At 37.2% G+C, this 12,434-nt stretch overlaps 1 protein-coding gene across 2 annotated transcripts in view; it reads right to left on the bottom strand.

Annotated features, from left to right (window-relative positions):
* The window catches only part of CFAP47 (cilia and flagella associated protein 47), an 816,247-nt gene that overhangs the window by 378,777 nt on the left and 425,036 nt on the right, over positions 1-12,434 (bottom strand). For both annotated transcript variants that reach the window (XM_077296700.1, XM_077296701.1), the window contains exons 48-50: positions 10,387-10,530; positions 9,287-9,460; positions 1,397-1,508 (exon numbers count right to left, since the gene is read on the bottom strand). In XM_077296700.1, the coding sequence (XP_077152815.1) occupies positions 1,397-1,508; positions 9,287-9,460; positions 10,387-10,530 (430 nt within the window). The remainder of the gene's footprint in view (positions 1-1,396; positions 1,509-9,286; positions 9,461-10,386; positions 10,531-12,434) is intronic.

Genomic DNA, 12,434 nt, shown 5'->3' on the forward strand with positions numbered 1-12,434 from the left:
TGAAGAGATTCCTTTAAAACATAACTTTTAATAAATACAGTAACATCACAGTTGAAACATAAAGCAACTATGACCCATAGGATGGTCTACTGAGTCTTGGATACAGAGTAATAGGACATATCACATTCAAAGTGCTATAGTACATAAAAAAGTGAAGATGTCACCCATTTGAGCTCTAGGGATGTCACACTTCAAGAGATTCCACCGGAAGCAGAATCAGTTGATCCAGTCTATCAGCCCTGTCATGCCTTCTGTATGTGCTCCTGCCTTAACAAGGGCAGCTCCAAGTGTAGCTCTCATGATATGAACCCCAGAAAAAATTCCTACTGATGTCTTTTTTTCTCACTAAAGAGATGTCATCAGGTGAGTGTACTCGTTAAGGGGGAAAAAATACAAGTATAATAAAGTCCAAATTGCTCAAATTTCCATATAGCAAAGAGTGCCTCAATGTCAATAAAGTGGATAGTGTTCAAATAAAAAACAAAACAGATATGTAACAATGGTGGGTATTCTTAATTGAGGTGCAGAGTACACCATTTTCTTCAAGGAGGTGGCAGCACTCTGCACCTCAATTAAAAAAGAAACGGGTTGGGAGTGATTTTTTCTGGTGTAGGCATCATGAGAGCTACACTTGGGTACTGCCTTTGAAAGGGCAGGAGCACATACAGAGGGCATGACAGGGTAGATAGACTGGAACAACTGTTTCTGCTACCGGTGGAATCTCTTGAAGTGTGACAACCCTACAATTGGGTGAGATCTACTCTTTTGTATGCACTATAGCACTTTGAATATAATGTTTCCTATTACTCTGTATCAAAAACTCAGTAGGCCCTCCTATGGGTCATGGTTGCTTTATGTTGCGTCTGACCGGGGTTTATTTGTGATTCATTAAAAGCTATGTTTTAAAAGAATCTTTTCTCTCTGTAGAAAATATATATTATCTTCCCAAAGACATCCATCTTTGTCTTTACATTCAATTAAAGCAATCCCAGTTGTATGTTCCACATCCGCACAGAGGCCATACAGACAAAGAAAAAGAAGTCCTACTATCTCTGCCATTAACGGCTCTTCTAAAAATATCTTCTTTTCAGAAAATGACATTTTTCCAGGGTAAAAAGTAGAAAATAGGCTTTATTAGCTTTATTTAGAATCACACAATATTGCCTAGCAGTAACTTATTATATTTAATTGAATACATTATTTTTCTTTAACTGTGAATCATCCACAAGAAGAAAACATTACAATGAAAAAAATCAGACAGGTCTATTTTTAAAGTAACATAAAATCCATTTCGCCTTCCCTTGTTGTTAACGTTTTTCTAAGCATTGTATGGGCATAAATAAAATCTAATACTAGTCAATATAATTGATGTCAAACTTGTACAAGATCTCATTACCTTGGAACAATCCACGTTTCCATGGTGATACAGTCAGAGTGTACGGAGATGATGTACCAGGTTTAACGGTCAATGTTTGAGAGCCGCCAATGATTGGAATGTCTGACACCACCTTTAATTAAATGAATTAAAAAGTTATAAATAGCTGTTGTAGAATAAGATTACACACTATTTTAAATGAAATACCACCATCAAAGAGAAGGGCCGAGCTAGAAACAGACATCAGTGCATTAGGCAAACAGCATCAGCTGTTTAACCCTTGAAACTGCATAAAGTATGAAAAAACAGAGTTTGCTAGAGAAAATGTTTAAGAAAAGAACTATGAAAACATTCGCATACGATTTCTCGTCATCTTAAAAAGAAATTTTATGAGATTATAATTTCTGCTATAGCGTAACAGGGGAAATAATAATTTAAAGGCAATCTGTCAATAAGATAATCCCGCCTAAACCATATGTATGGGCATGTAGGTCATAGGAAGTTGAAGAAAGTGACACTTTGCTATCTGCGATCCAATGTCTTGTTCCAGAAAAATCCATGTTTTCCTTATGCTTAAATTATTTATTATTTATGGCTATTGGCCGAACACAGATATGCATGAGAATCTGCCTCCAGAGTTTACTGTAAACGAAAAGAGACGGTGCTAGTGTGAAACTGGTAACTTTCTATTTAAAATAAGCTCTGGAGGCAGATTCTCGAGGGGATCTATGTCTGAACAGTAGATCTTTACAGTTAATTTTCATATTAAGAAATACATTGATTTCTCTGGAAATCAGATGTCAAGGTATCATTTAATTCATCTTTCTGCATGCCCATGTAGATGGCTTAGGACGAATGATCCTACTGACAGATTCATTTAAAGAGGTTTTCTCATCTCAACAACTCCCTTTTAAATGTCCTTCCTGTTTAAGAACCCTATGAGCCAAGGCCAATAACACACAATGGCAATGGTGAGCCTGCTCTCACTATCATTTGAATAGTCACACGCAATACTACATATTCCCATTTAGAATCCAATGCAGGGAAAATGAGCAGCTGATGGCACTGTGAGCCAAATCTATAGGCGATCAACTGATCATCACAGAAGCTTACACATTAAAGGGATTGTTTGAACTACTGTTGAAATATCTTATTTGTTTTAAAATGTGAAATTCCTCAACACTGGTAAGATATCAATGTATCCACCATTAGAGATCTGAAGCATATAAAGTGCTGAGGATAGTAATTTTATTATTTTGTGATCTGTGTAAAAGATGATTTAGTCATGGAAAGTTTGAAAAATATCTTGGCCCCACACACATACAAGGAAAAGGACATAAACTAGAATTATTTTATAATCACTTGAAAAACATGTAATACGTACAATATTGATACTGTATGTCATAAACCTCAGGGTGAGCTAATCTATTTGTAAGTAGAAATTATTTCTATACTCTTAGGCTAAATTTACTTGTCCGCTTTTGTTGCATATGTAGTATAAATAAAGGGATCCGCAGTCCAGAGAATTTCTGGTGCCATACGGTAAATATAATCTAAACCATGAGAAAAAAAACTATGGCACAACATGTGATCTTGCTGAAATTGATGTATTTATTGTGAGTCTGGGGTCTAAGGGGTAAGGTTTCTCCTTGTGGAGAGTGACATACCAGCTCTGGCTTGTCAAGGTAAGGAGGCTTATTCGCCGTGCAATGCTCCTCTGGGAAATGTAATATGCAAATTGCCTCTTCAGAGAAAAAGAGGACTTGAACTCTATAGCGCCACATGTTGGAAGGAGCGATCCTACAAGTCACAATCAACCCTTTAACGAGTCTTGCAATATGACTTAGGATAAAAGCCAAATCAGTATCTCAATTCGCGAAGCATTTCATTGCGAAACGTGTGTCAGGTGTGGTGGACGCCTGGATCTTCTCTACCATCTCTGGTAATGAATATGTCTTTATTTTACTATCTCATATGCATTGTACCATGATTGAATAGACTCTGTAGGACCTCCCATCGGCCCTATATGGGAATACTTCTCTTTTGATGTATGTTTAAACCCTTTCTGCCAGCTGACGGAATAGTATGTCAGCTGGCAAATCCCCTGCTTTGAGGTGGGCTCCGGCAGTGAGCCCACCTCAAAGCCGCGACATGTCAGCTGTTTTGTACAGCTGACATGTGCGCGCAATGAGCGCGAGTGGAATCGCGATCTGCCCGTGCCCATTAACTAGTTAAATGCCGCCGTCAAGCGCTGACAGTGGCATTTAACTAGCGCTCCCGTCCGCGCGGCCGGGAGTGCTCGCACCGCTGACCCCGTCACATGATCATGGGTCAGCGGTGCATTGCCATAACAACCAGAGGTCCCCTTGAGACCTCTATGGTTGTTGATGGCCGATTGCTTTGAGCGCCACCCTGTGGTCGGCGTACAAAGCAACCCTGCATTTCTGCTACATAGAGGTGATCTGTACTTCACTTCTATGTAGCAGAGGCGATCGAGTTGTGCATGCTTCTAGCCTCCTATGGAGGCTATTGAAGCATGACAAAATTGTTAAAAAAAAGTGTTTAAAAATATTAAAAAAACAAAAAAATATATAAAAGTTCACATCACCCCCCTTTCACCCCAATCAAAATAAAACAATTAAAAAAAAATCAAACATACACATATTTGGTATCGCCGCATTCAGAATCACCAGATCTATCAATAAAAACAAAGGATTAACCTGACCGCTAAATGGCGTAGCGAGAAAAAAATCGAAACGCCAAAATTACTTTTTTTGGTCACCGCGACATTGCATTAAAATGCAATAACGGGCGATCAAAAGAACGTATCTACACCAAAATGGTATCATTAAAAACGCCAGCTTGGCACTCAAAAAATAAGCCCTCACCTGACCCCAGATCACGAAAATTGGAGACGCTACGGGTATCGGAAAATCACGCAATTTTTATTTATTTTTTTTAGCAAACTTTGGAATTTTTTTTCACCACTTAGATAAAAAATAACCTAGACATGTTAGGTGTCTATGAACTTGTAATGACCCGGAGAATCATAATGGCCAGTTAGTTTTAGAATTTGGTGAACCTAGCAAAAAAGCCAAACAAAAAACAAGTGTGAGATTGCACTTTTGTTGCAATTTCATCACACTTGGAATTTTTTTCCCGTTTTCTGTTACATGGCATTGTAAAACCACTGATATCGTTCAAAAGTGCATCTCGTCCCGCAGAAAATAAGCCCTCACATGGCCATATTGACAGAAAAATAAAAAAGTTATGGTTCTGGGAAGGAGGGGAGCGAAATAAAAGGAAAAAGCTCCGGGGGTGAAGGGGTTAAATAAACTTTATTGTACATACCGAGGCCTACTGGATGGGTGTGCCCCACTTTATGAGATAGGGTCTTTTTATGTCATGTGCAGCACTGTGCTGGAGTAAATAGCATTCATTACCTGGTTTTTATATATATTTGGATTTGGATTTTCAATATGTGAACTGTTTCAAGGAATGTCCACTTTTCTTTTCCTGTATATGTGGTCCTCATCTTTATTCTGTTATATATTTAATGGCTACCATTTAGGAGAGATATATATATATATATATATATATATATATATATATATATATATGTATATATATATATATACAGTTAGGTCCAGAAATATTTGGACAGAGACAACATTTTTCTCATTTTGGTTATAGACATTACCACAATTTAATTTTAAACAAAACAATTCAGATGCAGTTGAAGTTCAGACTTTCAGCTTTCATTTGAGGGTATCCACATTAAAATTGGATGAAGGGTTTAGGAGTTTCAGCTCCTTAACATGTGCCACCCTGTTTTTTTAAGGGACCAAAAGTAATTGGACAGATTCAATAATTTTAAATAAAATGTTCATTTCTAGTACTTGGTTGAAAACCCTTTGTTGGCAATGACTGCCTTAAGTCTTGAACTCATGGACATCACCAGATGCTGTGTTTCCTCCTTTTTGATGCTCTGCCAGGCCTTCACTGCGGTGGTTTTCAGTTGCTGTTTGTTTGTGGGCCTTTCTGTCTGAAGTTTAGTCTTTAACAAGTGAAATGCATGCTCAATTGGGTTGAGATCAGGTGACTGACTTGGCCATTCAAGAATATTCCACTTCTTTGCTTTAATAGACTCCTGGGTTGCTTTGGCTTCATGTTTTGGTCATTGTCCATCTGTAGTATGAAACGACGACCAATCAGTTTGGCTGCATTTGGCTGGCTCTGAGCACACAGTATGGCTCTGAATACCTCAGAATTCATTCGGCTGCTTCTGTCCTGTGTCACATCATCAATAAACACTAGTCACCCAGTGCCACTGGCAGCCATGCATGCCCAAGCCATCACACTGCCTCCACCGTGTTTTACAGATGATGTGGTATGCTTTGGATCATGAGCTGTACCAAGCCTTCGCCATACTTTTCTCTTTCCATCATTCTGGTAGAGGTTGATCTTGGTTTCATCTGTCCAAAGAATGTTCTTCCAGAACTGTGCTGGCTTTTTTAGATGTTTTTTAGCCAAGTCCAGTCTAGCCTTTTTATTCTTGACACTTATGAGTGGCTTGCACCGTGCAGTGAACCCTCTGTATTTACTTTCATGCCGTCTTCTCTTTATGGTAGATTTGGATATTGATGCGCCTACCTCCTGGAGAGTGTTCTTCACTTGGTTGGCTGTTGTGAAGGGGTTTCTCTTCACCATGGAGATTATTCTGCGATCATCCACCACTGTTGTCTTCTGTGGGCGCCCAGGTCTTTTTGCATTGATGAGTTCACCAGTGCTTTCTTTCCTTCTCAGGATGTACCAAACTGTACATTTTGCCACTCCGAATATTGTAGCAATTTCTCGGATGGGTTTTTTCTCTGTTTTCACAGCTTAAGAATGGCTTGTTTCACCTTCATGGAGAGCACTTTTGACCGCATATTTACTTCATAGGAAAACCTTCCAAATGCAAGCACCACACCTCAAATCAACTACAGGCCTTTTATCTGCTTAATTAAGAATGACATAACGAAGGGATTGCCCACACCTGTCCATGAAATAGCCTTGGAGTCAATTGTCCAATTACTTTTGGTCCCTTGAAAAAACAGGGTGGCACAGGTTAAGGAGCTGAAACTCCTAAACTCTTCATCCAATTTTAATATGGATACCCTCAAATGAAAGCTGAAAGTCTGAACTTCAACTGCATCTGAATTGTTTTGTTTAAAATTAAATTGTGGTAATGTCTATAACCAAAATGAGAAAAATGTTGTCTCTGTCCAAATATTTCTGGACCTAACTGTATACACATATACAGTGGAGCAAAAAAGTATTTAGTCAGTCAGCAATAGTGCAAGTTCCACCACTTAACAAGATGAGAGGCGTCTGTAATTTACATCATAGGTAGACCTCAACTATGGGAGACAAACTGAGAAAAAAAAATCCAGAAAATCACATTGTCTGTTTTTTTATCATTTTATTTGCATTTTATGGTGGAAAATAAGTATTTGGTCAGAAACAAAATTTCATCTCAATACTTTGTAATATAGCCTTTGTTGGCCATGACAGGGGTCAAACGTTTTCTGTAAGTCTTCACAAGGTTGCCACACACTGTTGTTGGTATTTTGGCCCATTCCTCCATGCAGATCTCCTCTAGAGCAGTGATGTTTTTGGCTTTTCGCTTGGCAACACGGACTTTCAACTCCCTCCAAAGGTTTTCTATAGGGTTGAGATCTGGAGACTGGCTAGGCCACTCCAGGACCTTGAAATGCTTCTTACGAAGCCACTCCTTCGTTGCCCTGGCGGTGTGCTTTGGATCATTGTCATGTTGAAAGACCCAGCCACGTTTCAACTTCAATGCCCTTGCTGATGGAAGGAGTTTTGCACTCAAAATCTCACAATACATGGCCCCATTCATTCTTTCATGTACCCGGATCAGTCGTCCTGGCCCCTTTGCAGAGAAACAGCCCCAAAGCATGATGTTTCCACCACCATGCTTTTTAGTAGGTATGGTGTTTGATGGATGCAACTCAGTATTCTTTTTCCTCCAAACACGACAAGTTGTGTTTCTACCAAACAGTTCCAGTTTGGTTTCATCAGACCATAGGACATTCTCCCAAAACTCCTCTGGATCATCCAAATGCTCTCTAGCAAACTTCAGACGGGCCTGGACATGTACTGGCTTAAGCAGTGGGACACGTCTGGCACTGCAGGATCTGAGTCCATGGTGGCGTAGTGTGTTACTTATGGTAGGCCTTGTTACATTGGTCCCAGCTCTCTGCAGTTCATTCACTAGGTCCCCCCGCGTGGTTCTGGGATTTTTGCTCACCGTTCTTGTGATCATTCTGATCCCACGGGGTGGGATTTTGCGTGGAGCCCCAGATCGAGGGAGATTATCAGTGGTCTTGTATGTCTTCCATTTTCTAATTATTGCTCCCACTGTTGATTTCTTCACTCCAAGCTGGTTGGCTATTGCAGATTCAGTCTTCCCAGCCTGGTGCAGGGCTACAATTTTGTTTCTGGTGTCCTTTGACAGCTCTTTGGTCTTCACCATAGTGGAGTTTGGAGTCAGACTGTTTGAGGGTGTGCACAGGTGTCTTTTTATACTGATAACAAGTTTAAACAGGTGCCATTACTACAGGTAATGAGTGGAGGAAAGAGGAGACTCTTAAAGAAGAAGTTACAGGTCTGTGAGAGCCAGAAATCTTGATTGTTTGTTTCTGACCAAATACTTATTTTCCACCATAAAATGCAAATAAAATGATAAAAAAACAGACAATGTGATTTTCTGGATTTTTTTTCTCAGTTTGTCTCCTATAGTTGAGGTCTACCTATGATGTAAATTACAGACGTCTCTCATCTTTTTAAGTGGTGGAACTTGCACTATTGCTGACTGACTAAATACTTTTTTGCCCCACTGTATATAAATAGGTGTTTTGTTTTTTTTATGACCTACAACAGCAATGACAATAGCAGATAGACCAAATTATTTCATGGCATCATGCTGAGGGGATGCTTTTCTTCAGCAGGGACAGGGAAACTGGTCAGAGTTGATGGGAAGATGGATGGAGCTAGATGCAGGGCTATCCTGGAGGAAAACCTGTTAAAGGCTGCAAAAGACTTGAGACTGGGGTGTAGGTTCACCTTCCAGCAGGACAACATTCCTAAACATACTGCCAGAGATACAATGAAATGATTTGCATTATAGCATATTCAAATGACCAAGTCACAGTCCAGACCTAAATCCTACTGAGAATCTATGTCAAGACTTGGAAACTGCTGTTCAGACGCTCTCCATCCAATCTCACTGAGATAGAGCTACTGTAGCTTGCAAAGAAGAATGGACACTAATTTCATCCTCTAGATGTGCAAAGCTGGTAGAGACATACCCCAAAAGACTTGCAGAAGTAATTGCAGCAGAAGATGGTCCTACAAAGTATCAGACTACAGGGGAGTGAATACAAATGCATGTCACAATTTTCAGATTTACATTTTTAAAATATTTTGAAAACCATATATCATTTCCTTTACACTTCACATATACAAGACTTGCTACTTTATGTTGGTATATCACATACAATCCCAATAAAAAACATTTAAGTTTGTGGGTGTAATGTGAAAATATGTGTAAAAGTTCACAGGGTATGAATACTTTTTCAAGGCACTGTACAGTAGTTAATTCTGCTTTTGGAAGTGTGCATCCATTTTTGCTCTGTTTATAATCAATCCATTTATTTTAGCGATGGATTCATCATAAATGGATGACAACTGGATATGTAGACAGAGTCTTACAAATATAACTCATATTTTTAAGATAATTGAATGATTTAATTAAACAATACTTTTTTTCAGAAACAGAACTAAAATATTACAAGGAAACATAATGGGTAAAAACTTCCAGTATCTAACATTTCTAAACCTTACCTTGAAAGTCAGTCTGGCATTGGTATAATTGGGTACCATAAGGACCTTCTGAGTAATTTGTCTTACTTGGCAATCTATCACGATATGATCAAGAGCCAGGGGTTCTTGGCCAATACCTTTGAGGCCAAATATATGTTCAGTACCATCTGTTTCATTTTGAAGAATTAGAGTACCCTGTTAAAATGGGAAAGTGTTACGCCTTTGGCTGTAAAGTTTCATCTTTTAATTTCCAAACGGCTCCTTACAAACAATTAATTTGCAGAACAAAAAGAACTGAGTTTTGGATGCTCTTCAAGATTTGGTTTTACATTAATTTATATGTTTTCATAGATTTACGTTATCACTATAACTTTTCAGTTCATGTTAAAGATAGTTTGTTTTAAACAAAAATGTTGAGTTATTATCAAAAAATGTATCTAAACACATTTTTAAGCACTTAACAATTTCAATGATTTACATTGGTTTCAGATTGTATTTTTTGGGGATTTTAGACAAAAACATTAATTAAAAGCACAATGAGTACATTTGGTCTCCAATCCTGGAAAAAGCATTGGGTGTAATTCACTGCTGCTAGCCGACCAGTGGGTAAAAAGTAATTTACCAACATGAATTAATATTTGATGCAATAAGCAGATGAATGATTAAATGCGCAAGTAATGAATTATTCTTTAGAAACACATTCCTACATATCCAGTGTACTCTTGATAAAAAGACACTTATTTTACACCCTTGTAATAATCATTAGAAATAGCTATTTTTTATATGACTAAGTAGAATCCAACTTGTAGATGTGAGAAAAGGTTGAAAAACAAATTAAAAGAACAATTGGCATTGTCAATGCTAGCATTTTCATTGCCTTTTCATAATAAAAAATAAAATGTACACTCAGTTAGAAATAGTCATACATACTTTTTACATTAAGGTCAGTCTTAAAAAAGACATATAACATTTCCAACTTATTGTATTATTTTTTTTTACCTTTTTTTGGACCAAATAAAAGATGTATAAGAACTTTTCACATTTAGATGTTATTTGCCCTGCTTATAAAAATAGCAAAATGTTCTTTATCTTTGACTTCCGCTAAAAGTCACAATACTTACAGCGCTACAGCATTCGACAGTAGGCTTAAACATTAAAGAATACTGTGCTGTTTCTCCTGCTGCTATGTGTAAGAATGAAGGCCCATAGAATCGATCTCCTTGTAGAATGGCTTTCAGTTTCCAGTTTAGTTGAGTCATATTATGCTAAAAAGAAAAAATATACAAATGTTTATTATTATTATGACCTAAAAAAGCACTAAGAACAGACTTAGAGAATAAAGATGTCTAATGATCGCTATTACGCCAACCCAGACATACTTTAATTATATTACATCTAGCTAATGATGTGGAACAGATCTACTGATCCCCATTAACAGCGCACTAAAACACTTCAAAGGCTATATTTTCTGTAAAAGGACACAAGCCATCTTTGATTCTTTTTATTTGCATTATTGTTATAAAACGCTGTTTTTTGTACGAAAAATGGCAAAATATTCTTGATAAGAAAATGTAGCTTCAATACAAATTAGGCAGAAACACAAATATGAATTAGGGCAAAGTCTTTGTGGATGATTAAGTTACAACACAAAAAAATCATGGTGCTATGTATGTACAGGATGCATTTACAGAACAGTTAATAAGTTAATTAGAGACTTTCAGATCATTTAACTTGCTCCGGAGCTTGTACAAATAGGCATCTTGAAAACACTGTAATGAAGAACAACACAATGCAATGAATAAGAACAGAAATGAACCAGAAAATGACCATAATAAATACACACTACAGGGGGAAAATGTATCGCAAGGCTACAAATAAGTGTACTAGCAAAGTCAAAAAGCAGAATAAATAATACAAAAAGGCTTATTCAGCTGTAATAATTAACTGAGAAAATGTTCAATTTATGTCTTGTGTAATTGGCCACACTTGAAATGTCATAATGAATGGCAGAAGTAAATGATGTAATATTAAGCACCATAAATTATAATGTTAAAGAAAAAAATGTATGATACTCATCAACGATGATCGTTACTACTATTTGGCAAAAACAAAAATTAAATATACTTCAAGCCAGTCAAATATGCTTAGTGTAGAGATTGGGGTGGCACGTGATACAGGGTTTGAAGAAAACACCAAGGCAAATCCCTATTTCAATCCTAAACTTCCCCTAATTTTACATTTGCCACTTTTTTGGAGTATCGAGATCGCTTTAGTCTTACTGCAAGGTACAGTTGACAACACTTTCTAAAACTATATTGGAATGACTTAAATGAAACGACATTCCAAGATGATAAATAAGAACATTTTTTAGAGTCTTAATACTAAAAGGTAACTTTAATACCCCTCCACCACCTTGGGATTTTCCATTTTTGAGCTTTCGTTTTTTCCTCCCCTTCTTCCAAACTTCCATAACTTTTTTATTTTTCCATCAATATGGCCGCATGAGGGCATGTTTTTTGTGTGACGAGTTGCAGTTTTGAACAACACTATTGGTTTTACCAAATAGTGTACTGGAAAATGGGAAAAAACTCAAAGTGTTGTAAAATCACAAAAAAGTGCAATACCACTTTTTTACCATGTTCATTAAAAGCTAAAACTGTTATTGCAAGTTTGTAGATACCAAACAAGTATATATTTTTTTTTTTATTTATGTGCTGAAAAAATAACGTTTATAAAAAAAATTACGCCGTTTCCTGACACCTGTAGCGTCTCCATTTTTCATGATCTGGGGCTGAGTGACGGCTTATTTATTTGCGTGCTGACCTGACATTTCCATTGATACCATTTTGTGGTAGATGCAATGTTTTCATAGCCTGCTATTGCATTTTATTGCAACCAAAAACGTAATTGTGGAGTTTTCATTTTTTCTTGTTACGCCGTATGCCGATCGGATTTATTCTTTTTATATTTTTATAGATTGGGCCTTTCTGAACGTGGTGATACCAAATGTTTTTTGGGGTTTTTTTTAGAGTTTTATTTTGAATGGGGCAAAAAGGGGTGATTTGAACTTTTATTTTTTTTTTACAATTTTAAAAGCATTTTTTCAACTTTTCATTTGCTTCAATAGTTTCTGTAGACAACCACAGAGGTCTCCTGCAGACCCTGGGTT

This window comes from Ranitomeya variabilis, chromosome 3, assembly GCF_051348905.1.
Source record: "Ranitomeya variabilis isolate aRanVar5 chromosome 3, aRanVar5.hap1, whole genome shotgun sequence".
Lineage (NCBI taxonomy): Eukaryota > Metazoa > Chordata > Amphibia > Anura > Dendrobatidae > Ranitomeya > Ranitomeya variabilis.